At 39.4% G+C, this 27,856-nt stretch overlaps 1 protein-coding gene across 8 annotated transcripts in view; it reads left to right on the top strand.

The window, feature by feature from the left end:
- LOC105485316 (myosin XVI) overlaps nucleotides 1-27,856 on the top strand; it is a 703,391-nt gene that overhangs the window by 596,376 nt on the left and 79,159 nt on the right. For 7 of the 8 annotated variants that reach the window (XM_011747599.2, XM_071081051.1, XM_011747600.3 and 4 more), the window contains 3 exons: nucleotides 16,338-16,434; nucleotides 22,018-22,264; nucleotides 24,201-24,469. In XM_011747599.2, coding sequence (XP_011745901.2) covers nucleotides 16,338-16,434; nucleotides 22,018-22,264; nucleotides 24,201-24,469 — 613 coding nt within the window. The remainder of the gene's footprint in view (nucleotides 1-16,337; nucleotides 16,435-22,017; nucleotides 22,265-24,200; nucleotides 24,470-27,856) is intronic. The other variant, XM_024793957.2, reaches the window with a different exon arrangement.

Genomic DNA, 27,856 nt, shown 5'->3' with positions numbered 1-27,856 from the left:
ATTCTTATACTCTCCAACATTGTAGCAATTCAGTAAGCCTTGGTGCACATTTGATTTCCTTCTGTTTCAGATGAGGATAAAGATGTCATATCTTCAGTACTATTTTGTACGCCGATCTATACACCTGTGTCTGCTTTTCATGCTTTAAGTAGTCACAGCTTTGTAGTCTGTACTGGAATTTTTAATATTTAATAGGTAATAATTCCTGTCATCTACAGAGTATATTACAACTATTCGTAGTTTTTATTTTATTTTATTAGAGCCTAATAAAAAAATCTGTGCAGAAAAGGAAAGTAGACAGTGTGTACAGGAGTGACCTTATTTTAGATTTGAGGAAATTGAACCTCACAGAGAGCCCTTGTCTTAGTTAGAGATCAGTGTACTGATCAAAATATTAGGTGCAGTTAATATTCAGTTTCAGTGGGAGCACCACTTTGCTGAGACCACGTCTAGCTTTTACTATGTCATGTTCTTTCCACTGCATTTAACTCGATCTATATCTTTTAATATAACTATCTGAAGTCATTTTGCTCATATTACAGGACTTGAAAGGGATAGGTTATGCGTCACAGTGCGAGCTCTGATCAAAGATACTCATACCCTTTATTCGTCTGAGCAGCCTTCGCCTTGTACATAGTGCCTTTTTTATGTTTAAAATTCGCCCAGCAAATGAAGGAAAAACAAGCGGACTACTTCCCATTACAGGGTGACTCTGATCAGAATCCTTTTCTACCCAAACTGTCAGCTAAACTGACCCTGAAATAGCACAATGCATTTGCACCCTCATTCCCAACTACATCTTGGAAACAAGAGGAGAAGGAAAAGGAGAAAAGGAGGAGTAAGGAAAGAAGAAGATAGAGAAGGATAAGAACTGTAATCAAGTGAAGAGTCTCAGGAAGCATTTGATATTGATTATAATTCTGAGAGTTAAGACCTAGATGTGACTCAGGCCATCCAGAGGAAATGACAGGGGTGGGGGCAACTCATGGGCGGTGCTGGTAGAAATGCAGGTCAAAGGAGCAGTGCTGCACCTTCGCACCTAGAGCAAAGGCAGTTTGAAAACAGTTTATTAGGCTATTTCCGCAGATCTGCACCATTTCCAGTATACCGAGTTTTGCTCACATGCCAATTCTCAGCGAGGCATTCCCTGGCTACTAGATTTTAAATTCTCATTATCCTCGACCTTCCTACTGCATCTTCTCATCCTCTTCTCTGCTTCGTTCTTCTCCATGGTGCCTAGGACCTTCTGTTACGCTTCAGATTGCAATCCTTAACATGCTGTTCACCACCTTTCCTCCATAGCATGGGAGCTCCATCCCAAGGGCTTTGTGTCCGCAGCTTACTGCTGCATCCCCGGCATAGAAGCCAGAGAAAGACACAGGACAGACACTCTGTGCCTGGAAGCTGGTCCAAGAAATGAGTTTCTGTAAATAAGAAACTACCAAACAATACAGTATACTTGATGTGGATTCAAAGACATGTAAGAACTTTTATAGGCTGGGCGCAGTGGCTGATGCTTGTAATCCCAGCACTTTGGGAGGCTGAGGTGAGTGGATCGCCTGGGGTCAGGAGTTCAAGACCAGCCTGGCCAACATGGTGAAACCCTGTCTCTACTAAAAATACAAAAAAATTAGCCAGGCATGGTGATACCTGTATTTCCAGCTACTTGGGAGGCTGAGGCAGAAGAATTGCTTGAACCTGGGAGGTGGAGGTTGTAGTGAGCGGAGATTGTGCCATTGCACTCCAGCCTGGGCAACAAGAGTGAAACTCCGTCTCAAAAAAAAAAAAAAAAACCTTTTAAAATGTATTGTTTTGAAATGAAGTAAGAATCAAATGGATTTTTAGCTTTATATCTGTGTTTATAAGATACATGTATTAATGCATTACTTCTATAGTTACAGATAATTTTTAAAATTTGAAACTACTACGTAAATATAATTTCAGCATAGAATACTGCATAGGGTCAAATTAACTATTTTAAACATTTGTGAAAAAGCTGTAAGTCACACGGCATTTTGCACCAAAGCATTTTTGTTTTCCAATATATAATTTCTGTTATGTGTTTATACCACTAGCCTGTACTTCTCAAAGGAATCTTGTGCCTTCTTTCATATAATTTGAACTGGTCACCAAAAGTTTTGGCAAACTCATGCATGTTGCTGTTTCCTTAACATACTCAAAATTGCTACTTTTACATAATGTGGTTTGATTTTGAAGAAAGGAAAATCAAGATGTAGTGGTGGCTAGAAGGCAATCTTTCACGTTGGTGGCTTCTTATGTTTACAGTGAAATGATATATTTTAAAAACATGGTGGACTAGTCAGAGCCACGTCCTTATTTGCAAAGTGGGATTTATGTAACTTGTTTGCAAAAAGGAATGGAAGTGTTTTGAAATGATTTGAATAGGACCTGCATGACTAACTTCTAGTGCTGTTTTCTGTCTCAGCAGATAGAGTTTTCTTTATGAAACAAAGAGTTCATGGATTACTTCACTATGGAAAAATATCCAAATAGTTTGAATTAACTCATAGTTTGAAAACAAGTTAAATTAAGCCAGTAGTTATTAACCATCTGCTATTTGTTTTATTATTGTTATTATTCAGGTATTTTACTTATCTAAATATATGCATTTTAAATTCAGGGCTATCTTAAGGTAACTTGGAAAGGATCCCTCTGGAGCTGTGTGCGGTTAATCAGACTATTAGCCTGAATTTCTCCAAGCCACAGAAAAGTGACTGGACAGCAGTTCGGCCCATGTGGAACATGCTTGTTTTTCGTGTTATGTCATTTATGTAAAATGAAAACCTTTGAAGCTAATTCTAAGTGGAAAAATAAGTGGTATAATCTGATTTTCACACATTTTATATGCATCAACTGGTTATAGGATGATTTCTTCTGTGTAGTTATTTGAATGCTATATTCATTTTAAAGCCATCTGGAGGGATGACGAATGAAGAAACAAATCTGTCAGAGTCGGTCCATGTGATACCAGGGGTGCTGCTTCGGAACACACAGCACCCGGAGAGTCGAGGGGGGACTGCACGGATGTGGCTCTGTGCAGAAAGTCTTTCCCGGTGGTACTTTTCACTGTGCAAGCAGATGTCGAGAACTTTGGGGTGAAAGAAGTTTTGTGAGCAGGCAAAGAAGAGTGGCCTGTGTGTCTCCTTTGAGGCAGGAACTTGTGATATCTGTTACTGGAAATTGTGGAAGGAGAAGTTGAGCTCTTCACCTTAGAGATGACATATCATCTATGATTTTAAGGATGAGGAGTCAGACACATAGATCCTTCTGGTGGCTTACTCAAGATTATACAGACAGGAAGAAAGAAACAAAATTAGAACATCAACTTCGTCCCAAGTACCGGCATGATACGATACTTACTCTTGAGTGTGTGCATGCGTGGATGTGAAAGAGACCGAGAGAGAGGCTCTTAAAGAGATAACAAAGGATACTCACAAAAAACATACTCCAAATTGTAATGAGATATACTTTTCCTATTTGTGTTTACTCATGAACAAAGAAATTCACAATCTTTTTTTTATCATCGTCTTCTAATGTAATATTTATGGAATAGTCTAGATTTTGTTACCTAAATAGTTTGAAATAAGTCATAGTTTGAAAACGAGTTAAATTAAGTTATGATCTTTGAAGGATTTGCTCATATATTACTAAGAATTGCAACATTAACATTTTACCATAACATTACATAAAATCAGTGGGTGAAGGTTTTATTATTTCATTAATCTGCAATAGTACAGTAGAGAAAATAAAATAGAAGAGCAAGGAACTGTTAAAGTTTTAACTACCCCCACTTTTTTTACATTCTCTGTGATGAGACAATTGTATTAGGGCCCTAGGTTCTTATTAGTACGATAAATTAATGGTTTATAACCTTTGTTTTACTACTCAGGGAGCACTCCATAAATCAACTATAAGTACAAGCTAGAAAATAGCCTATAAAATGATTCTTTCTTTTGTATCCTTTCTCCTTCTCTGGAATTATAAATGTTGAAAATAATAAGCATTAGGAACCTAAGAGTACACCTTGAAACGATGTACATTCTATTGGCAATCACCATAGATATTATATTATATGTGTGTGTGTCTGTGTATATTTCCTTTCTTCTTTTGTGCCAAACACATGCATACACACACACCATATACATATATGGAACATTTTTGTTATAAAAGTAGTATGTATCCTTGATAAGAAGTTTGAAAAATAGAAAAAAAACTGAGGAAGAAAATACAGTCTACCAGAATTGAACTACCTAAAGATAACTACTGAAAATATTTGGTGCATCGTCATTCACTTCGTTTTTAAAAATCCTGCATGTATTTGATCCTTACTAAATGTGTCTTTCTCCCTTTCCACACTTAACTTTCTGAGGACAGGTGTCATGTAACCATGTTCTTTTGTATTTTTGCTTGCGCGCGTGTGTGTGTGCACATGTGCATATGCGTGCGTGTGTGTGTGTGCATACATGTGTGTGTTTCACTATGACATCTCTTGCAGGGTCTGGCACATAGTGTGTATACAACTTGTGTTTGTTGCATGAATGAACCTCCTACCGATGACTACATCTTCCCTTTGCATATGAAGGTATCTGCAGTAAGTTTGGGTGACATGTGTGATAGTTTCTGCCTTTAGAGTAAGTTTACATTTTTTCACTCAGCTTCATTGTGCATGAAGAGTAATATCTTAGGGTACTATCTGGCGCTAATTGCTGATTAAAACTGACTTGTCCTATGCCTAATCCAACTTTGATCTCTTAGAAATCCATCTGTTTTCCTCTGCTTCAAGTTTATTGATTGACTGATTCAACAAGCATTTATTGATCACCTTGTGAGTTCCCCAAATTAGGCAAGGCAATTGCGATGGCTTACAGTCTGCTGGGGGAGAAACAGTCAGCTTTAAACTAATAAATCACAGATTAGGATCCAGGTGCAAAAAGAGCAAAAGGGACACTGCAGTAGTGAACTAGAGGGTTCCTGACCTAACAGGGCAGTTGCCATGCAGGGAATTTCTGGGACGGTCACATGTAGGCCCAGATCTGAAGGGTGAGAAGGAGCTGGGGACATGCTGAGGCAGGACCAAGGGTCCCAGGGTAAGTGTGCTGAGCTCCTGAGGTAAGGACCTCCTGGGAGAACCAACAGGAGAGCAGGAGGGCTGGAGAGAGAACCAGGTGAAAATGGCAGACAGGGATGCTACAAAGTCGTGTTTCTCAACATTTGTGTTTTCATTATTGCCCCACGAAGGAGAAAAATTGAGAGAATTAATAAATAATTTAGTTCTGGGGAGGCAAAAATAACTTTGCTATTACAACAGTTTCTGACCTTCAAAGCTCAGTCCTGCTGGATAATATGAGGCCCCTAACAACTACTGAAAGAAGGGCGTTTGTGCCTGTGCCTACTGAGAGATCCAACTCCATCTCTTCTATGTCAATACAAATTTCCCCAACTTCAAGATTATTTAGTCATTCGATAGGCATTTACTGAGCACCTATTATATGCCAGAAGCCTTATAATTGCTAACACGTTTTTCTTCTCAAGAACCGGTTGCACCGACTAGACAGGATCACCACAAGGAGAAGGTGTGCTTGGAGCTAACTGGGTCAGAACCAGTGGTACCTTGTATGTCAAAGTGCAGCATTCTATTTTAGGTTCAAGGCAGGCTACTGATAAATTTTAGAGAGGGTAGGAACATGACCTGATTTATGCTTTAAATGTAAAAAAAAAAAAAAAAAAAAAAAAAAAGTGTTATTAGAGAGCAAGAACAGAGCCGGGAAACAAGTTCCCAAGCCAATGTGGCGGCTCAAGCAAGAGACAGCCATTGTGGATGGGACAAGGGAGGAAGCCGAGAACATGATGGGAGGGGAGAGGACCTCACCGTGGCAACAATGAAGGTGCTCGTTAAGTTATATTGACTTGAAGAGTGGAATCTCATTTAAAACCAAAATATTCATGTAGATCGGGAACGTACTCAAGTTCTTTTTAAAAATGAACTTGCTCCATAAAATATGTTTGGAGCTCTAGATGATGGAAAAGACTCAGCTCTTTAGGGCTGAAAACAGAAGACCGTTCACAAAATTAAATGGGATTCTCAAAGCAAACATGAGCACACCACAGGACAGACATACGGGGAATTAGGAAACCAATGCCAGAACTTTTGAATATCTACCAATATTCCTAAAGATGAACTACATAAGATCAGATGTGCAGGATTAAAAAAAAAAAAAAACATGGTATCATGGTTTTAGAAGAAAAGCACACATCAAAATATATAAATGCCATCAATTTGGCAGACGACGGTAGGACAAGGGCTCCCATACCCTAAGGAGTGCCAAAGGCCATGACCATGTTTGTGCTGCTGTTTGGCCATTTATAACATACAGTCCCATGGGGCAAACCATTATTGACATGATTTAGGCCATTTTGAAAAGAAACATCAAATGTGTGCTCTGACTGAATACGTTAACTTATCAAATACACTTTCCTCTGTGCTTTTGAAGCTAATTGCCTTTGTTTGGGTGTGGCTTTGGTTTGCTTTTTCATAGTATGTCTCTTTGGGAAAAGTGATTTTTTTTTAAGCACTCTTGACCATGTCAATATGATTTCCATAATGAAATAACATATAGAATTACATAGTGAGTCATTCACTAGTAAGCTCAAAATAGTAGCTTTTATTCATCACTGCCTGCTGTGTAGGTCATACTGTTCTAGGTAAGAATAATTAATTTTTCTTAAACTATAATTATATGTAATTCAAGCCAAACCACCTTCTTCAAATACCAGAAGATACAGTGCTCTATTAGATGTGTGTGGCTGTAATTATCTTTTCTGTGTTGAAGTTAAACTTCAAGAATAGTCTATTTATAACAAAGAGAACATGTATTTTCATATAAATGTATCCTTTGAGAACATTTAAAAGTACATTCAGACATTCAGAGCCAGGCTGAACATTAGAATTTTTCTATTTAGTAGCTTTTCAAAGCAACCATGAAAGTGTAGAATGTGGAGGTATTAATAGTAAAATATTCACACACGAAAAAGTAATGGTCATTCTTAGAAATTTAATGAATGAAATGGGGGAAATGTGAATTCAGCCTGGAGAGGATGCATTTAGTTCAATGGTTTCCTTATTGAGCTTGTTGAAAAGGTAGACAGTATTTCACTCATCCTTGTGGTCCCAGCGTCTGTACCCTGCTGGTATGAAGAAGGTGCTTGGCAACATTTGATTTAGGAATGGATACATGAATGAATGATTGAAGGTGAATGAATGAATGAACTAATGAGTGAATGGATGTTCAGAGCAGACAGATGGTAGGATGATGGATGAATAAATGTGAGAAAAGGATCATCAGGAAAAATATAAATATAATGCAGCTGAGTGTTATGAGAAATGATATTGATCCAGGAATGAATTATAGGTAAAGACCTGTTCATGGCACACATGTAGAAATGTTGGGATTTTGAGATTTCTTTCCCTTGGAAGAGATGACCTGGTAGGCACAGAAATGGTATCGCATAGCAAAAATAGAACAGGGTTGTGAAGGAGCACAATGACATCCTGAGATCAGCAGGAAGGAAAGCAAATCTGAGGGGAGAACTCTGCAGACATCAGAACACTGAAAAGATTGTGTTGTTCGTATCACCATCAATAAAGCTATTCTTAACAAACTGGGAACAGATCTACATTGCTGGGCACTTTAAAAAATACTAGGGCATTTTTCCAGAATACTGATATGTGAAAGATGTGACTACTTTTGATGCAACTACGATAGTACATATCCTTTGAAAAAGCTGAAAGTATTTACTAGACTAGGGCTGTTTTTAGAGCAAGGGGGTTAACATTTTTCAAGATTAATTTTGTATGAAAATAAAGCATTTTAATTGCAGAAAAGAAGCTAGCATTCACAATAAGACCTTTCTCATTAAAATGTAATATACGTTAATAAAATAGTCCAATGATTTTAGACTTAGAAATAAAGGGATAGCATCTAACCCAACACTGACAACTGTAATGATATCATTCAGTGAAAACTGCATTCATGAGAATGCTATGGGCCCTGTACAATATATAAAGACAGTAATGATGTCATTCAGTGAAAACTCCATTCATAAGAATGCTATGGGCCCTGTACAATGTATAAAGACAGTAATGATATCATTCAGTGAAAACTCCATTCATAAGAATGCTGTGGGCCCTGCACAATATATATAAAGAAGGTTCACATTGGTTTTGCGCTTCAGGAGAGTATACAGGAAGCTAAAATAATAGTAAATAGCATCTCTTTTAGAGAAATAAAAAAGTGTTAGCTCATATTATAGAGGGCTTTATAGGCAACATAAAATCATTGAAGTTTCTAGAAGACTAATAAATTGAAGTCAATGTGCAAGGTGAATTAAAAAGCAGATAAAGAAGAGATGATGAGTTAAATTCTAGATTTTAGTCTGTAATAATACTATATCAGAGGTGATGGCACTAGAAATATGAAACTTAGCATCTTTGTTTCTTTAATCCTATTAGATGTATTTTAATAAAATACATCAAATAGTTTAAATAAGTTGAAAATGTTAAGATTTATTTTTTGATGGCCGGGCGCGGTGGCTCATGTCTGTAATCCTAGCACTTTGGGAGGCCGAGGTGGGTGGATCACCTGGGATCAGGAGTTCGAGACCAGCCTGACCAACATAGAGAAACCCCATTTCCACTAAAATTACAAAAGTAGCCAGGCATGGTGGCGCATGCCTGTAATCCCTGCTACTCAGTAGGCTGAGGCAGGAGAATCACTTGAACCTGGAAAGTGGAGGTTGCAGTGATCTGAGATCATGCCATTGCACTCCAGCCTGGGTGAAACTCCGCAAAAAAAAAAAAATAATAATAATAATTAAATTTTTGTAGACAAATGAAATTTTAAATATCTGAGGTTATGTTATAGCAAGTGCTTATTAAAATCATTTTTTAAAATTCTGCCTTCTCCATTGTACACGTCCATTTAGTTTCATTTCCTTCACCTTAATACATGTGAATTATGAACTTTATACTTTTCCAACATTATCTGAGTTTATAAATATCTCACAGTTAAGTTGAATAGTCAGACGGTACATAAATAAGAAGAAAACCAGGACTCCAGTCCTACTGTAGAGATGTATACAAGGTACATTAGTGACATGGATGTACTATTGTAATTGATTTATTATTATAAGGTACACACCAAACAGGAGAAAAATGAATTCCCACTTTGGATCAGAAAGCAATATGATATAGCTGGAGAATAAGTAAGCTTGAATGTATTGAATAAGTTCTAGAAGCCTACTATACAACATCGCACCGCTATTTAACAACACTGCATTATATGCTTAAAATTTTGTTAAGACGGTAGGTATCAGGCTAAGTGTACTTACCACAAATTTTAGAGAGAAGGTGAGGGAGGCAGGGATGGAGAGAGGGAAGAAGGAAAGGAGGAAGGAAGGAAAGAAGGAAAGAAGGAAGGAATAGAGGGAGGAGGAAGGGAAGGAGGAGACTAAAAGTGCGATACAATAGAAAACTCTAATAAGCCTTTTAAAGGCATTTGAACATCATCCTGAAAATCATTACAGGCCACTAACTAATTTTAGACAAGAAAGTAACATAATGAGATTGATGTTTGGAAAGATCACTCTGAATATAGTTTAAAAAAATGGATGCTTATAGACCCATGATAATTTATGGAGCTACTGAAATTATTCATAAAAGTAATCAGGAAGTGGGTTCTAGAAACCTCAACAGAACTTATGACTAAATGGGGCCTGGGGGAAAAGCTATAAGCAAACTTAGGTGATGCTTGGGGTTCTGGCTTGGGTGATGAGGTGATGATGACTCCTTTGGCCTAGAAAGGCAAGAGTGGGTAGGGATGGATGAGATGGGAAAGTGTGTGAGAAATGACCTGTGGAAATCTCTAGGGCTTGAGGTGCTCAGGGAATACCCAGGTAGATGGTTCTTTTGATCACTGAGCTAGAAAATACAGGACAAGAGGGAAACATACGAGTGAGGCTAGGGTGCCCACGAAACATTGACATAAATGTGTGCGCAATGAGATGGGCTCCATAGGTCTGGACTCGGTGATAAGATGAGCTCTCATGAGCAGTCTATAGTGAAAGCTTTTGGAATAATGAACTTACCAGGAAGATGATGAAAAGTAAGAGGAGAATTCAGTAGAGAATTCTGAGGATAGCTAACTTTTCATTGGGAAGCAGCAACGAAGCAGCTTCAGACAAACATTGGAACAGAGATGACAGACACAGAGCAGGGGACCAGGTGAGCTTGTCAGAGAAGTCAAGCCTCAAGAAAAGAGAGTGACCCAGGGTCTCACCACTGAAAACGTGGTCCACAGACTAACGTCACCGACATCATTTAGGAATGTGTTAGAAATGCAGAATGAATCACTGGCCCCATCCCAACCTACTGGATCAGAATTTACATTTTGACAAGATCTCCAAGTGATTAATACACATGTTTCAATTTGAGACTTTATAGGGTCAAGGGTATGTGTTTCTTTTAGTCTGGAGCCTGGAGAGCTCCGATTCATCTTACCTCTGGCACTAACTTTCTGTATGGACTGTGTGAGTGTCATATGTCCTCTCTAAGACATATCTTTTTCTCTTGAAAACTGAAGAGGTTGATCGAGATGATTTCTAAGATCTAACTAGAACAGTGTGGGTTACGGACACTCTGTTCCTTTGCCCCTCCTTTGTAGATGATGAATCCTACTAGTATCATCTGTTGTGGACATCACAAGTGCACATTTCCTTAGAGGAAATTGTACTATTATTTCAAAATAAATGTTATCCAATTTTCTATGTCTCCATAAGTAACTGAAGTGTTTTTTGTTGTTTTAATTGACATGTCCTTCTGTCAAAGCAGAACCATGTGACCTGAGCTTTCTCCTTTACTTTACCTGCATGGGAAACAATTACTGATTGTATTTTTTAGCAGCAGTAAATGAGTAAACTAAATTAAGTCACACATAGAATACAAATAATATATGCTTCTTCAACTCCCAAAGAATTCATAGATATAACGAAATGAGAGGCGTCACTATTTTTCTAAACTATCAATATGTAAAAACATTAGATGTTTTTCTCAATTTCATTAATACAGAGAGAAATGTGCATCGCAGAAAAATATCAAAGGATAATAGCTGTATTTTTTCTTTGTAAATGCTGTTCCAAAAGTACTGCCAGAAACACTCAGCACTCCTAAAAATTGTCTTTAAAAAAAAAAAGTGCTCTACAGGTTCCCTTGAAGTCTCTACTAACACAGCTTCCGTGCCACCTACACTCTAGCACAAGCACCGTTCCAGCATTTGTCTGTACCTCCACAGCCTACACCTCTCAAAAAAAAAAAAAAAAAACACACACACACACACACCTAAAAATTGTAGCAGTAATTGGAGCTTTGGAAGTCATCAATGACAATTTTGTTTAATCTTTTAAAATCTGTCACTTAAAAAGAAAAAAAAACCTAATGGTTTTCTAATAAAAATAGCGATGACTGTAATTCACAGATGGTTTACTTTTACAGGAGTCAGAATGACATTAACATTTTAATCTCAGCTGGGAACACTCTGCATCTAGCAGTGCACAGGGAGAGGGCTCAGTTGAAGAACATTTTAACCTCTCCTTTTCTCTGCTTAGTGAGAAACATTCTTTGATGTGAAAATACCACCAAAATGAAAAATGTAGGTGATCTGAACCTTTGGTCTAATTTTAATGAATCTTAATTTATTGGATTTGGTATAACACTGTAAGACTGATTATACAGTAACATTCATTCCATAGGAAAAAAACAAAAACGGTCAATAATTTTCTTTTGGTCAATATCATTAATAAACAGTGTGAATCCATGAAAATTCAGAATATATGTGATCTTATCTGTGTTTCCCTGCTAAAGAAGGATTCTTAAATTTGTATCTTCATTAATCCGTAGCATCAGTGAAAGTAGAGAACTATAAAGACTACATTCAGAATGGTTTCTGGGGAAGAACTCCAAAATACTACTTAACTGCTAATTTCATTGTTTTCAGAAAGACTAAACATTTACTTCAAGTATAGCATCTCAAAAAAAAAAAAGTACAGTCAAACAAATGCTAAAACATCCAATGAGTATCTACAAATGTTGCCAAACCATAAATAAATTATATAATACAAAACTACATGAAATAAAATAGTCCGTTGGATACCCATAAAATATGCCCAAGTAGTTGATGGAAGAATTTTTTTACAAAATAATCTGAATGAATGTAATAGTAGCAAGCACAATACCCAGCCATTGCAACAAAGTCTTTAGCCATGTCTTGATAGGATGCTTGTATTGTGACTTCAGATCTCCAACCTCCACCGAGTGAATCTGAAGCCCAGAAGCCCTTTGTAACTTACAAAGCCCTTGGTTGTACCTCAGCAGTGCAGATTTGCACAGGCATCACTACATCAAACACCCACCAGGGGTTCGGAGAGCAGGTCCAACCTTCCAACTCCTACCATTGCACATGTCTGCCTTCCTCTCATTTGTGCTTCGATTGCCAACCCTGCTTCTTCCCAGCCATTATCCTAATCCATGGCTCCCAGAAAGAAGTCCTTTTCTCCACTTCCAAAACTGACCTGACATGCAGTGAAACCGTCAATCCACTTCTCAACTACCCACCATCAAGAGCTTCATGAAATCCCTAGTGTATTCCAAGAAAAGTTCACTTCAACCTCTGTGTCTACTCTTCCTGTAATTTACCTTCCATATCTAAACCAAAACTGTCTATTTCCTGAATATACTGTATCCTGAGTTTCCCCTTTTCCCCACTTCCTTTGTCTGAGAGGAGGAGGCAACAGGGTCAGCTAGCTCCTGGTCCCCTAGCTTATGGTTGCAGCTAGCCATGGGTTGAGATAATGAGAATAATGGCTGGGAAGGAGCAGGGTTGGCAACTGAAGCACAAATGAGAGGAAGGCAGACACTTGCAATGGTAGGAGTTGGAAGGGTGGACCTGTTCTCCAGTCCCCTGGTGGGTTTTTGATGTAGTGATGGCTATGCAGATCTGCACTGCTGAGGTACAACCAAGGGTTTTGTAAGTTACAAGGGGCTTCTGGGCTTCAGATTCACTCAATGGAGGTTGGAGATGTGGTGTCACAATACAAACTGGTAGGCCAGTTTCACCCCATGTTTCTTTTTCCTTTTATTTCCTCCGTGACTTATTCTATCACCTGCCACCTTCTGTGACTTACTTCTGGATTGTTGAATGACTCTAGGGTCTGACTGAAGTTTTCATTTTCCATCTTACCTCATTTTCACCGGAGAAGCTATCATCCGTCTCTGTGACTCACTTTATGCAAGGGCTTCACAATTCTTTATCTTCTGTTCTTTTTTTCTGATCTGAATTCATCCTGCCCACATCCCTGCCACTTGTGCATTTCAAGAATATGTGTCCATATTCTTCAGGAGATGCAAATATATATATATGATGGTAAATATATACAAAGCACTATAATAGGATAAATAATCACTTATAGGGTGCTCTGGGAACACAAATAGAAGGTGTCAAAGCCCTAAAGGAAATGGAAAGGTGGATATAAAAATTCTAGTAATGGAGATGAGGTTTGATTTCAGTTGTAAAGGATACAGAGGAGTTGGTCAACAGGGAAGCAGCAGTTGCAGAATCTTCCAAACCTAAATGATTAATTGGAGTATTTTTCCCTCCCTTGCCAATGACCAGCTCAACAATCTATTCTTAGACAGTTTTCAGGATTCAAGACAAATTTCAAAAAAATATTTTTATAAAATTTAGATCTGGTCCTCTTAACATTTCCCAGCATATCCAAATTGCTCACAGGAGAATTTCCATGTTTTTCCTATAGTCCGCTTCATGATGTAGCCAGCAATTACAGGTGTAGCCTCTTCCCTCATCTGTGTCCACATAACTGTACCCTCAGATGGTTTATCTTCTGGTTCTTGCCCTTCACATGCTAGTTTCTCTGCCTCACACCTACCATCTCAAGATGCCCTGGGAAATTCCTGCTTATCCCTCAAGACAAAATGGCTTAGAAAACATGCTTCTCACTGAACCCTGCCTGATCACACCTTGATCACTCTCTTTTCTTGAAAGCTGTTTCTTGGACATAACTCTCTGTCCTGAGCATGGACAATTGCCACAATCTGCTCACTGCTGACCTTCCCCAGTATACTATGAGCTCCACGAGGATGGAGGCCTCCTTTGTATCCCCAAATCTAGCACAATGTTCAAGATAAACCTCCTTTGGGTTTTGGAATGGCTGTTAGAAATGCCACTGTAAGAGGACATACTCATTTTTTCCACCTCCCCTCCTGCTCAGGGTCTCCACTGAATTAAGAGAGGGGAACTAGAATCCTGTTCTCCTGTTTCCCTTCCACAGGTCTTTTAGGCATGTTGCTCTCCTTCCATATGTTAATTCCCCTAATGATCATTATTGATCCCATCCATTGTGGAGTATCACCAGCCATCATTCCTTTGGAGTTCTGTTTTGGAACCCAGGTTTGGATGAAGTTTGTCTTTGGGAGTTATTCTCCCACAATGAGTTACATCCCACAATCAATGATGAACAGAGAGGTGACATGCTCCCTCCTTTCCAATGCCTGTCTCACAGATTTGTTCTGCAGAGCTCACAGACAGGACCAACTGTTCTTCCTGTCGACTGCCAAAATAAGTCAGCAGTTGGGAAGGAGAAAAAAAAAAAAAAGACTATGAATTATGGAAAATAACTGGGAAGATAAAATGGCAATACAATGAAAAAAAAAAAAGTAACAATCTCAGTAGCCACCCACTCATGTTACTGTCTCAAATTTCAACCAACTAAAAGAAACTAAACTAAATGAAGAAGAACATCTAGTCAGCCAGAAGGCTCTGAAGTAGACCAGTAGTTAAGAGTTTTTCCCGTTGATCTAACTAATTAGCCTGACTCTCATAATGCAGAATTCAGCCAAAATCTTCGGCAAAACTGTGTTTTATTAAGACAGCAGATCATGTAAGGGAAGAGTTAGGTGGAAAGGGGTGAAGTGACAAAGCGTGTTTGGAATAAGCTCCATTTTCATATGAAATAGCTCATAAAACATCTCTGGCCAACCATTCTGAAGACAAGGCTGACCTCCAAACCTTTCCCATACCTCATGGTGTGTACGCACATGCCAGCTTCTGGTGACACTGTGATGTATGGCATAGGCTAGGGGGGTGTTATCATTTTAATGTCCCCAGTTCATGCTTGGGAGCACACATGTTAGACTTCTCACTTTAATGGTGTTTGTCTCAAGTGCTAAGAATATGATTATAAACTTATTGCAAGTAATACTTTCCCTTTATCTAACCGAATACCATCTCAGAGCTTCCTTGGCACACCACATTCGGATTCACCAGGCTGTCCTGCAATTACTTGTGTCTGCTTCTCCTAAGAGACTATGAGTGCCTTCTATGTGAGGGGTATTCCTCACACCTACCTCAGTTCTGTGAATTCTTCAAATAAGCACAACACACAAGAGAATTACTTTAAAAGTGTATGAATGTGGCTTACAGTTTTGTGTTAAGAATTTTCTTTGGCAGCTGTCTTCATCGATATCAGTACGTTTGGATAAGTTCTCATGCCACTAGAGCTTGTCATAGAAACTGATTTCATGTCATGCTAAAATTTCTTTTTAAAAATTCTGGAAAAGTATGTTCATCCCATAACTAGTGTTTGTGCAAACATCCAGAAGATTGTTGCTCAAAGATGACTTTCTCATCTTTCTTGAGACTTTTAAACTTTAGTTCTGAAGTTCTATAATTGCAATTGTACAAACATTTGATTTATAATCATATGTGGCATAGTGGGAAAAATTATAGAAGTAAAACAATTTTATGCGTCGGCTTTATGTTTCATTTTGGTCTTTTGAGTGTTTGTTTTTCTTTTTGTAAACTCAAAACTCAAACTCCCTGCTATGAAAAGAGGAAGGAAAGATGAGGGTCTAGCTCTAGAATGGGAGAATCCATTCATGGGGATGGTCTTCTCTTCTGACTGATAGTCAAGGCCAGTGTTTCTCTTTTGCACCACATGGTACAACCCACATCAGTAGTGTGTAACCATTTGCAAACAATGTGGCACATGCAGAAAACATACTTATTACAACAAAGCCTTTGGAATTTTGATTAAATGTAATAGTGTTTAAGCATCAGAGACATGTACTCTAATTTTCTTAGTTTGTTTCTTCTAATCCTCTGCTGGAAAAATCTTTTGTCTGATTATTTTTCCATCATCATTTTGGTATCTTCATGCTGTTAAATGTTTCCCTGCTGTTTGCATTTTAGATGGGAGTCCGAAAAGTGTTTCTAAAATACTGGCATGCTGACCAACTCAATGATTTGTGCCTACAGTTGCAGAGAAAAATTATAACCTGCCAAAAAGGTAACATTTATATGCCAACATTTCTGAACTTCTTTGAGTCGTGAAATGCAAAATCTTTTAGTACATCCCTAAGTTTAAATGTCAATGGCGTCTGCACCCTAATGGCCACTGTATTCCATTCCTGGATGCTATCTTCAGGCAAATAGTTTTTGGGTGTTTAGGAAGCATCGTGGTTTAGTTTGCTATGCAACTGTCTCAAAATCAACATTTGCAGACATTGGTCATGTTTTAATTAGACATTCTTTTGTACAAAATTTTATATTGAATTTCCCTAAAGTACAGTTTGGAAGAGGGAATATACATCTCTTACTATTTATGCATCCATTACCCTGCAAATACTCAGGCTTTTAAATTCTTTCCAAAAGCACAGGATAGTGAGAATGTAACATTGTGCAGCAGGGAAAATGTCTCCCCTGGCATGTAGGTGCAGCTATGGCACCAAATTCCTGTGTCATTTCAGTAGCGCCACAGGGACACCAGAGTTTGGAGAACCGGAACAAGCCGATGAACCAAACAACATTTTCTGTAATTCTACATGTGCCTTGGAAAAAGTATTGACTTTTTTTTTCCCTTTATGAAGTGACAGTAATATTTGGAGTGCTATCTTTGAAAGCAGATAGTATCTATTCATTTTAACTTTAGAAGAGATTCCATTTGGAATTGTTTTTTCTATCAAAATCCAAGTGACTATTGAAAATGGGTACATTTTTAAAAACATAACTATGCTTCACATAAGATGTACATGTGTAATAGATTTTTAATTTGCTTAATAGCTTATATATATATTTATATATATTATATATAATTATATATATATATATTCCTGAAAGAATAATAAAAGAGGGAGAAATGATCTATATGCTAGCTTTTAGTAAGATATAGTGAACTCAATTCTAATATATTTGAAACTGTTACTCTAACAAGGAAACCTAATAGGATCCCCAGATCACGTTTATTCTTCTCAAGCCTCTGTCCACTTTTTCTGTGGGATTCATTCAGGTATGCCCCTGTGTGAATCTCCAATGGGTCTTTTCATTTTCTGATAATAAAAAGTCACCTGTAATCCCAGTTACTCAGGAGGCTGAGGCAGGAGGATCCCTTGAGTCCAGGAGTTCAAGACCAGCCTGGGCAACATAGTGAGACCCCTATCTCTCAAAAAATTTCCCAAGCATGGTGGGACGCAACAAGTCCCAGTTACTCAGAAGACTGAAGTGAAGAATTCCTTGAGGTCAGGAGTTCCAGGCTGCAGTGAGCTTTTTCTACCACTGCACACCAACCTGGGTGCCAGAGTGAGATCCCACCTCTAAAAGAAAAAAAAAATCAAAATTAGAAAAAAATAAATAAAATAAGAAGCCCTGTTACATGCTAGTCCCTTGAACAGTCTCTGTTCAGATTTTAACACATCCAGCTCAAATAATGATCAAAATTCAGAACTTCATTCTAAGTTAAAACATCCTTCTTGGCTGTTGCAGGCCTGTCCCATCCTTACTGGACATGGGACTGATCCCTACCTACTCAGGTTGCCTCGGGGTCTCCCAGGGTTAATGAGGAGGGGAAGAAGTAAGGAGGTGTCTTCTGAGGAAGATAAAAAGTCTTCTGGCCGGGCGCGGTGGCTCAAGCCTGTAATCCCAGCACTTTGTGAGGCCGAGACGGGTGGATCACGAGGTCAGGAGATCGAGACCATCCTGGCTAACACAGTGAAACCCCGTCTCTACTAACAAGTACAAAAAACTAGCTGGGCGAGGTGGCAGGCGCCTGTAGTCCCAGCTACTCGGGAGGCTGAGGCAGGAGAATGGCTAAACCCGGGAGGCGGAGCTTGCAGTGAGCTGAGATCCGGCCACTGCACTCCAGCCTGGGCGACAGAGCGAGACTCCGTCTCAAAAAAATAAATAAATAAATAGATAAATAAATAAATAAAGTCTTCTAAAGATAAAAAGACCTGCTTCTGGCAAGTCTTCTGATGACACAGGTGTACTATGGCGCTGGTCTCCTCCAGCTGGGGCAGACTTCAACAGCTTTCCACATATTCCGGAGCACTTCAGGGACTTCCTTCTCTAACTGGCAACATCCTCCTTTGGCCGGTCATTTGCAACTCACCCCTCAACCCCTGGCACCTTGCAGACCCTCTGTTGGAGTCTCATTGTTCTCTCTGTACACGTTCTTTGTGAAAACCACATCCTTGTGAAAACTGCAGCCGTGGCCTCTGAGATATCACAGTGCACAGTGGCTCCCAACCCCAAGGAGCCACATGCCAAGATCTCTGGGTGGCCTCCTGAAGCCACTTTCACCAGGCTGAGGCAAGGGGGAGTCTCGGACCAGAGAGGGCCAACTGCCACCTCTTGGTAAAGGAGGCATCTTCTTTCTAGTGTGTGATGACCTGGCCTTCTTAACGTCAACCTTCATCAGCGCAGGGGAGAGGGCAGGCCACAGGTCTGTTTTGGATCTCCCCCTTGCAAGTCCTATTTGCACGTTTGGCCCTGCCCCAACCCACGTTTCCCTGGAACACCAGTGGCACCAACTTCACCAGGGATCTGGCTAGCAAAGCAATGCCTCAGGCCCCACCCAGGACCTATGGCATCCAGAGCTTTATCTGCAGCCTCAGCTGAAACTGGGACAGGGAGAGTCTCATTTAATATAATGCCAAAGACAGAACAGGGTATCACAAATTCTCCTGAAAACTTCCCTTAAATATAATAAGAAGAAGTTTTGCCCCATTAGATATTTCTGTTCTATTTAACAAAGATTAAATTGCTGTACCCTATTGACCTGGAACAGAAAAGATGAACAGAACTGTAATTACTTGTTCACTTTTCGAAAGATAAAAATTAAGAATGGTCTTAAAAGGTCGGGTGCAGTGGCTCACGCCTGTAATCTCAGCACTTTGGGAGGCCGAGGCAGGCAAATCACCTGAAGTTAGGAGTTCAAGACCAGCCTGGCCAACAGGGTGAAACCCCGTCTCTACTAAAAATACAAAATGAGCCCGGTATGTTAGCACATGCCTGTAATCCCAGCTACTCAGGAGGCTGAGGCAGGAGAATAGCTTGAACCCAGGAGGCAGAGGTTGTGGTGAGCCGAGATCGTGCCATTGCACCACTCCAGCCTGGGCAACAAGAGTGAAACTCCATCTCAAAAAAAAAAAAAAGTCTTAAAAAATGACATCAAGATAGAAACCATAATCTCATATTGCATAAGTGAAATAATGAATATGAGTATTTTTTAATTACAGGGTTTTAAATGCAAAGCATTAATTATTGATTTTTATTTTCATAGCTCTTAAAACAGTTCCCTCAATGCTTTTTGCTAATATTAAATTTACTAAAAATTTATATGATCTGGAACCATTTCCAGTTTTTTTTTTAAGAATTCTATATTTTTCTTTAAAAATGTCCAGGGGAAAGAAAGCTGTAACTTTTAGTTTTAAATTTAATCATTTTAATTTGAAATTATTCCTACCAGAAGTTTTTTCTCTGACTGTATATGCTCATTTCATTCAGATGAAATTAAGATATGGCAGGTGTCTTAGCAGCAGTCTTCTGAATTTGTCTGAAAGACAATAAACATCAGCATCCATGAGTGGCAATTTTATTTTTACCAGTTGCCCCTTATTGAAGATATCAATATTTAGCAACTGGTGTAACATTTTTAAAGAATTTTAAAAGGCTAGAGTGGGATGAAGTGTGAGAAAATGAGGTCTTCTGGAGGCGGGACAATAGACTCCGGGTGAATGCGAATCCAGTGAATAGCTGTGCTGTAGTGGGAGGTCAGGAGAAGTCTGGCACATCCACATTAATCTTCTCTTTATTCCGAGAGATTAAACATCTTGAATATACTCACTTTCCCTCTTCCGAAAGCCAATGTCTCCCTTGTTTTTTTTTGTTTTGTTTTGTTTTGTTTTGTTTGTTTTGTTTGTTTTGTTTTGTTTTGTTTTGTTTTAGTGTAACCAGAAAGAACAAGTGAACAGGCCAATTTCAAGCGTTCTGCCTTCTCACTCGAGGTGCCCATTGGTTCCTACTGCTCCACTTTATTCCACATTTTATCTTCCTGGAAATCTGATCTTACCGCTTTGCTTAACATTTTTCCTTTAGGTTACTTCAGAATGACTGTTTTACGGTTAACTTAATGCAACTGCATTCCAACATAACTAAACCTTCAGTAGTGCCATCGGAAAAAAAAATGCTTTCAGCATTTCAGATATCCACATATTATTTTCCTCTTCAGCCATCATAGTAGAATGTTCTGTTCAACTTTCCACCAGCTACTCAAGTAAAGACATCAAAGTCAATATCATAGGTACCCCTCATATTTGTTATTTTATAACCATGACTATTTTAAAGCACTTAATAATTTATAGGCTTCTTCCTTTCCCAAGGGCAAGAATAAAGTGGCTTTGCCACAGACATTGGCTTTCCTGAAATTATCCATCTTCTGTCATCTTAACCAACTCCTTATAATCCCAGAAACTTTTAAAATTGGGAGAGACAGAATCATAAAGTTTGAAAAGACTCTAATCAGAATTCCTCCACCTGCACTTGTCCACTTCACCCATGAGAAGGGGTCACTGTGCTGGCCTTGTACACACTCAGGGCCTGGGAAGCAACTCTTTCATGAGCCAGCCTGATCCACTTCCACCCTGTGCTGATGGTTAGGAAGTTCTTTCTAACACTGATTGCAAATAGGCTTCCCTGTGACTTTCTTGGTTGGTGATCTGCCCCTTGAAGGGTTAGAGATTAGGTCTGTGCAACTGCAGGCTAAGGAAATGTAATTTCACCTCCTAAGCTTGGGGACATATGAACCCTGGCTCTACTATTCTTTGGTTGTGTTGACCTGGAGGAACTTTCTTAGTTTCACTAAGAGAAGCGCCATTGTGTCTGAAATTGAGGTAGTGGTATGTTTTGTCATTGAGTTTCAGAATTGAATGAGGTAATAGAGTGTCTTACACACAGAGGTCCCTTTAAATGGTGGTCTTTTGTTTTTAATTCTTGTATTTGTTACTGACATATTGATTTCAAAGCATTTTCACTCATTTCCCCCAATTTTTACACATTTTTCTAGCCGTCCTCTCCCAGAGAGCAGGATAGATTCCTGTATTTATATAGTCTTTTTCCAGAGTCTTAAATATAGTGTTAATTTCTCTTAAGAATTAAATCATAACCTTAGAAACAATATATGCATGATATTTCCAAAGATAAACCCCATAAGCCTTAGGTGTTTATGTAATAATGTGATGTAATGAAAGATGATTCGTGCATCCCAAAAGGCTGCAGTTGGAGGCATACCCCAAAATTCTGTGTCATTTGGACCTAGTTCTTTCCCATCGATTTAACTCCAGTCCATCAGTGTCCAGCTTGTGTCACCAAAAACAGTGTGGAGGCCTTTATCATCAGTATTGCCTGCAAGATCTCATTCAGGTCAAAGTGCTTTGCCTTTAGTGTTATCACTGCTGATTTAGATAAATTCTTATTCTGGGTTAAATGTATCTTATTTTATAACTGCTCAGAGATAAGTATATTGTGATTTTTGTTTGTGCATGTCTGAGTTTTTCACTTTTCCTCCGTTTACTGACCCATGATTCTTCTATAAAAGTTATCAGAGGATTTTTAGCACGCCAGCACCTGCTTCAGAAAATAAGCATCAGACAACAAGAGGTGACTTCTATCAATAGCTTTCTGCAGAACACAGAGGACATGGGGCTGAAAACCTATGATGCCCTAGTCATTCAGAATGCTTCAGACATTGCCCGGGAAAATGACCGGCTCCGTAGTGAAATGAACGCTCCCTACCATAAAGAGAAGTTAGAGGTCAGGAACACGCAAGAGGAAGGAAGCAAAAGGTAAAGGCAGAGAGCATGCAACTTTAATTACCTTTGTGATTGATTCAATGGAGTCATGAAAATTCATATAGCCCTTAATGCAGAGTTCGATCAAATAATATGACAGGAGTTACAGGAACAGGTGTGCATGGTTTGTTATTTGAAACAGCAGCAGTCTAAAAAGATGCTTTCCTGTGCTGTCTTCTCATGAGTTCGAGGCTGCTGCGTTCCTTCATTCGTATGTGATGACGACTGCCTCACTTGCCATGCTTGTGTCACTTAACTACCTCAAGCACATTCTAGTTCTAAAGCATTTACTGTTTCTGTATTAGCAAAACTATATAGCTTGGGGGTTGACATTTTTACACAAGTGTTACGGACATAAGGCTGGCTTATAGGAACTTGTGGAAATCTGACCCAAAAAATGGAGATACCACTCTGAAAACACGAAAGAAAGTGAACTCGATAGATTGTAAGTGTATTATATATCCCTGTGTGAACTGTCACATTTCTCTTTTCCAATAAAGCAAGCTTTGGGGAAAGCTTTTTATTAAAAAGTTCACTTTAGATGCTTAGCTTAAAACAGAAACATGAAGACCACCTGGTCCTTCTCCATTTGATCATTCTCCTCTCTCTGAGAACGATGAAGACACTCGTGAACCACAACACCCCTAAGAGGGACAGCAAGGAGTTCCTTCCTTTGGACCTTAATTCATCGTCAGGGAGATGTTTATTTTGCTATAGAAACTTGGTAATATCTTGTAGTTTCTCACTGAAAATGACTCTCCTTTCCCATTTCTGCTGATGTCAATTTTTTTTTATTAAAGTGGAAATGGCAATGTGTATCTTGTTAATTAGCTTCAGATATCTCAGTGATTAAATACTGAAAAAAATCCCCTTTGTACACACACACACACAAAAAAAGACTGTAATTAAACATTACAGGAAAAACAAATTATCCACTGAGTGCCACGCTTTCATCTTCAGCTATTTCATTTTCTACATGGGCGGCTGGCTGTGCCTTGTGGTAGATTCTAGCCCTGTTGGTGTTCTGCCACAGAAAGATATAATTATAAAAACAAATGCTTGGAAACTCCTTGTAGAGTGAATGCATTGGCATCTTGCTAGCACATGATTACGTTGACATGTGAAGCCAGAAGAAATTTTTTTTAAACAAGATAACTATTAATTTTATATGACTTCCAAAATAATATTTATTATTTTCTCTGCTGGAACTAAACGGCCACCCCAATTTCTCAATTTGATTATGTATGTATTTTCCTGATACAAAATTAAGTGAAGAAGTATTTCTCTGTTTATTTACTGGATACCAGCAGTTTCCTTGGCACTGGCCAACCATACAGAGTCAAGGAGGAGAAATAACAGCTCTGCACATAATTAAATAATTTCTGGTAGAATTTAAATGGCAGGAAAGAGAGTGACGGGGAGAAAGAGAACACTGAAATGTAAATTTCTGAGAGTTTTAAGTGGAGTCTCTCCTCCTCTTGCGAGGGGAAATGGTGATGAACTCCCAGTATTTGATGCATCAGTAACTCTCTATTAAGATGGATTTGCCAGAAATTATCATTCAGATTGAAATTCTGGTTTTTTGATTTGCTTAATAATCAGAGTGTGAAGAACTCATTCAGCCAGTGCCTGATGGAAAATGCGAAGCCCCTTAAGTAGTGTTGCGTTTGTGTGAGAATGTTTAAAAAGTAATCATGATGGATATCCCGCGGGCTCATGTGCTTTTCATCACAAAGCCCGAGCCAGAGGACGGGTGGCCTTCTCTGGACCAACTGGTCACCAGAGGGCTGCACACGTCCTCCAGCCACAGCAGGAAGGGCTGCTTGCCAAAAAGCCGTCATTATGTCTGCTTGAGCAGGTTCCTTGTTACCGGAATAATGCATCTGGGCCTCTCTGGCGTGGTGCTGTTTGTGTTTTGTTTCCCCTTAAGAACCGAAGACAAGAGTGGACCCAGGCATTTCCACCCCAGCTCCATGTCAGTCTGCATGGCCGTGGATGGCCTGGGCCAGTGCCTCGCTGGCCCGTCCATCTGGTCTCCTTCGCTGCACTCGGTGTTCAGCATGGATGACAACAGCAGCCTCCCATCTCCACGGAAACAGCCTCCGCCCAAGCCAAAGAGGGACCCCAACACCCGACTGAGTGCTTCCTATGAGGCTGTGAGCGCCTGTCTCTCTGCGGCCAGGGAAGCAGCCAACGAAGGTCAGCCCTGGGGAGGGAGCCAGCCTCGTGTTCCGGGCTCGTGAATGCCCTGACTTCGCCTTGGGGCGCCCATGGCAGTATGTGGCCCTAATGTATTCTTAATAGAAATAAATCCAATTGTTGGCTTGCCAGCAGCTCTTAATCATTAAATATAAATAATATTTATTCAAATCTCTAAGCCTCTTAGGGAAAAGCTACTTACATGGCATTTCCTTAACTCCCATCCCCACCCCTGCCTCCAAAGAGCAGCATCAAATCAATTCAGAAAGTCAGCAGCTATTCCTTGTAAAGGTTCACCAGTTAGAAAGTCAAGAAAATGCATCGGGCATTCCAGTTATCACAATCTAATAAAAAATTAAGACTGCTTCATCACATGGTAAGTGAAATTATTTACCCAGAGGAGAGTCATCGTGCAGGAGAATACTGTTAGGAAAACTTTTGAGACTAGATTATAAAAGTTTCTGCATCCATTGTCTAGAAACAGGGATGCTCAAAAGGGAACATTGCAGTTTTTCTCAGCCAGATCTCATAGATCAGTAATGAGACAATTACTGTTTAATTATTAATTTTAAGAATTGCGAAAAATAAAGGAAGTGCTTCTTAGCAGAACACTTAGAATTTAACAGATTTTATTGATCACCCGCTATGCATCAGGCTCTATTCTAGGCATGTCTATATCTTTCTTCATGGAGTTTACATTCTAGTGTGGCAAAACAGATGGTAAACACAGTGAAAGAGTAAATACTTTAGAAGTGGATTGTTGCTGCTGAGAGAAATAAATAGACCCAGGATAGTAGTATAGGGTGGAACAGGGGTTGAGATTCTAAATGAAACGGCTGGGTAGAACTCACTAGAAAATAATATCTGAACATAGGATGAAACACAGTTCCTTCCGTAAATAAATAACCCCAAATACAAAAACACAGCAAATCCATAAGCTCAATGTTGGGATGACTGACAAGAAGGTGGTAGGAAGACATGGGACAGAGGCCTGAAGCAGTAAGTCCATCCTAGCCAACTTCTTTTTTTTTTTTCAAATTTATTTTTAATTGACATAAAATTATATGTTTTTGTCATGAACAACATGTTGTTTTGAAGTATATGTACATTGTGGAATGGTTAAATCTAGCGAATTAACAAATCCATGCCTCACACAGCCATCATTTCTGTGTTAAGAGCACTTAATGTCCATTTTTGGAGACGGAGTTTTGCTCTTGTTGCTCAGGCTGGAGTGCAATGGTGTAATCTCAGCTCACTGCAACCTCCACCTCCGGGGTTCAAGTGATTCTTCTGCCTCAGCCTCCCTCAGTACCTGGGACTACAGGTGCCTGCCACCACACCTGGCTAATTTTTGTATTTTTAGTAGAGACTGGGTCTCACCATGTTGACCGGGCTGGTCTCAAACTCCTGACCTCTAGTGATCTGCCTGCCTTGGCCTCCCAAAGTGCTGAGATTACAGACATGAGCCACTGTGTCAGGCCTTTTCCTTTCTTTTTTTTTTTTTTTTTTTAAGCATTTTTTAAGAATACAATGTATTGTCATTAACTATTGTCACCATGCTGTACATTCTTCAAAGTGCTTTTTATTAGTGGCATTAAAGAAGAATAGATCTTTAGGATATTTTTTACTTACAAAATGTTACTGTCTTAGTGTATGAGCCATGTATCAACAATACTCAGATCAAAGTAGAGGAGAAACTCCTAAAGACTTTGGGGAGGAGAGTCCAAATTTGTGTCTTTAGAGTCCTGGTTTGATAAGCACAATAAGAAAAGCTGTAAAATGACATTAGATGAGATCATCCCAAGGAAAGTCTTCAAAGTGGACATCGATGTGGGCTTAGATGTAAATTAGAACAGGACCTCCAAAGATATGAGACATTCTCCCCCAGTGCCACATACACCAGGAGAAGCCCACGATCTGAGGGAGCCACCAGCACCCTCCCTGAGAAAGTGGGGAGCATCTCATCGCCACTGTTCCAACTTCAGGCCTCCATTTTAGATTTGCGGCCCGTATCTCAAAAAGATGTAAATTAGAGTAACAAGAAAGATTTTTGGCAGCTTGTATGAGGAAGATGGTATCTAAGATGCTAAGACCTGTGAGATGGAGAGGGTGGGAAATTAAGACTCCAGGTAGTATCAGACATTGAAAAAACAGTCATGAAATGTGATGGAAAATTGCAGCAAATGCAGAATGGAGCCCCATCCAAGCTTGAACCCTGCAAACAGGCTCTAGAAATTTGCATAAAGCAGCCTCAGAATACCTTGTAACATCTAGGAAAAGCTAAAGGTTTGTGTGCACCTTAAAAGACCACTGCCCTGGAGTAATGGGGGGCCACTTTGTCACATGTTATGAAAGGAGATCAAATAGTGAGGAAGAAGCTGAGCTCAGAGAGCACTCTCATATGGGCAGCAAAAAGAAAGAGTCAATTAAAATAAAGGTTACTCAGGAACGACAGGAGATACACACACAAGCACACACGCACACACGCGCACACACATGCGCACATGCATGCACACGCACACATGCACGCACACACGCACGTACACGCACGCTCACACGCATGCACGCACGCACACACGCACACACATGCACACACACACATGCACAAAAGCAAAGTGACCCCGAAAAAGATTAATAAAGAGGACAGCATAATAACTCTTAAATTCCTTATTACATGCTATCAAAATACATCATGTGATAGCATTAGGCATGCAAGATATTTATGTAAAATTTAGTTTCTTGGATCCTAATTTTGTCAGATATGTGATTATAAGGTACTTAGAGATGCGTTTTGTCCACTGTGTCCCACCCTGGTGAGCAGACCTTTCAGAAGCTTGTCAAAGGGCAAGTGTATACATGGTTTCCTTTTTACCATCTACATTATCTGTTCTTTCTTACAATACATTAATTCTTCATGCTGGTTACTTTACAACCGCCACCACAAAAAGAAAGTCTTTGATCTCCTGCAACTAGAGATGTATTTTTGCATTCTGGCATGCGCTCTCAATACCGTATATTTTTAAGAATAAGACAATTAAACAGCTTAATCTGCTCAAGCATGCTTGCTGATTAGTTTTTACAGCATTAGGGAGTCAGAGAAGGCCAGTGCAGGAGCTTAGCCACCCAGTCTGTCAGTGGTCTGGGTTTCTAATCCATGATTGCAAAGGTAGCTCCACCCACACGTGATAAGCCAGCTGTCAGACGGGGTTCTGGTCCCTTCTGTGCCCTTATGTCAGGAACTGAAGGTGGTTGAGTTAAGACAGTGATGAAATTGATCCTAGCATCTTAGACATCTCCCTCAGTCCAACACAATCCGAGTATCATCTAAGTCTTTGTTGTTCAATGCAGTAGTCACTAGGCACATGTGGCCAATTAAGTTTAAAGTAA

The sequence above is a fragment of the Macaca nemestrina genome, chromosome 16 (genome assembly GCF_043159975.1).
Source record: "Macaca nemestrina isolate mMacNem1 chromosome 16, mMacNem.hap1, whole genome shotgun sequence".
NCBI classification, from domain to species: Eukaryota; Metazoa; Chordata; class Mammalia; order Primates; family Cercopithecidae; genus Macaca; species Macaca nemestrina.
The sequence above is the reverse complement of the archived record's forward strand: the minus strand, read 5'-3'. Positions and strand labels throughout refer to the sequence as shown.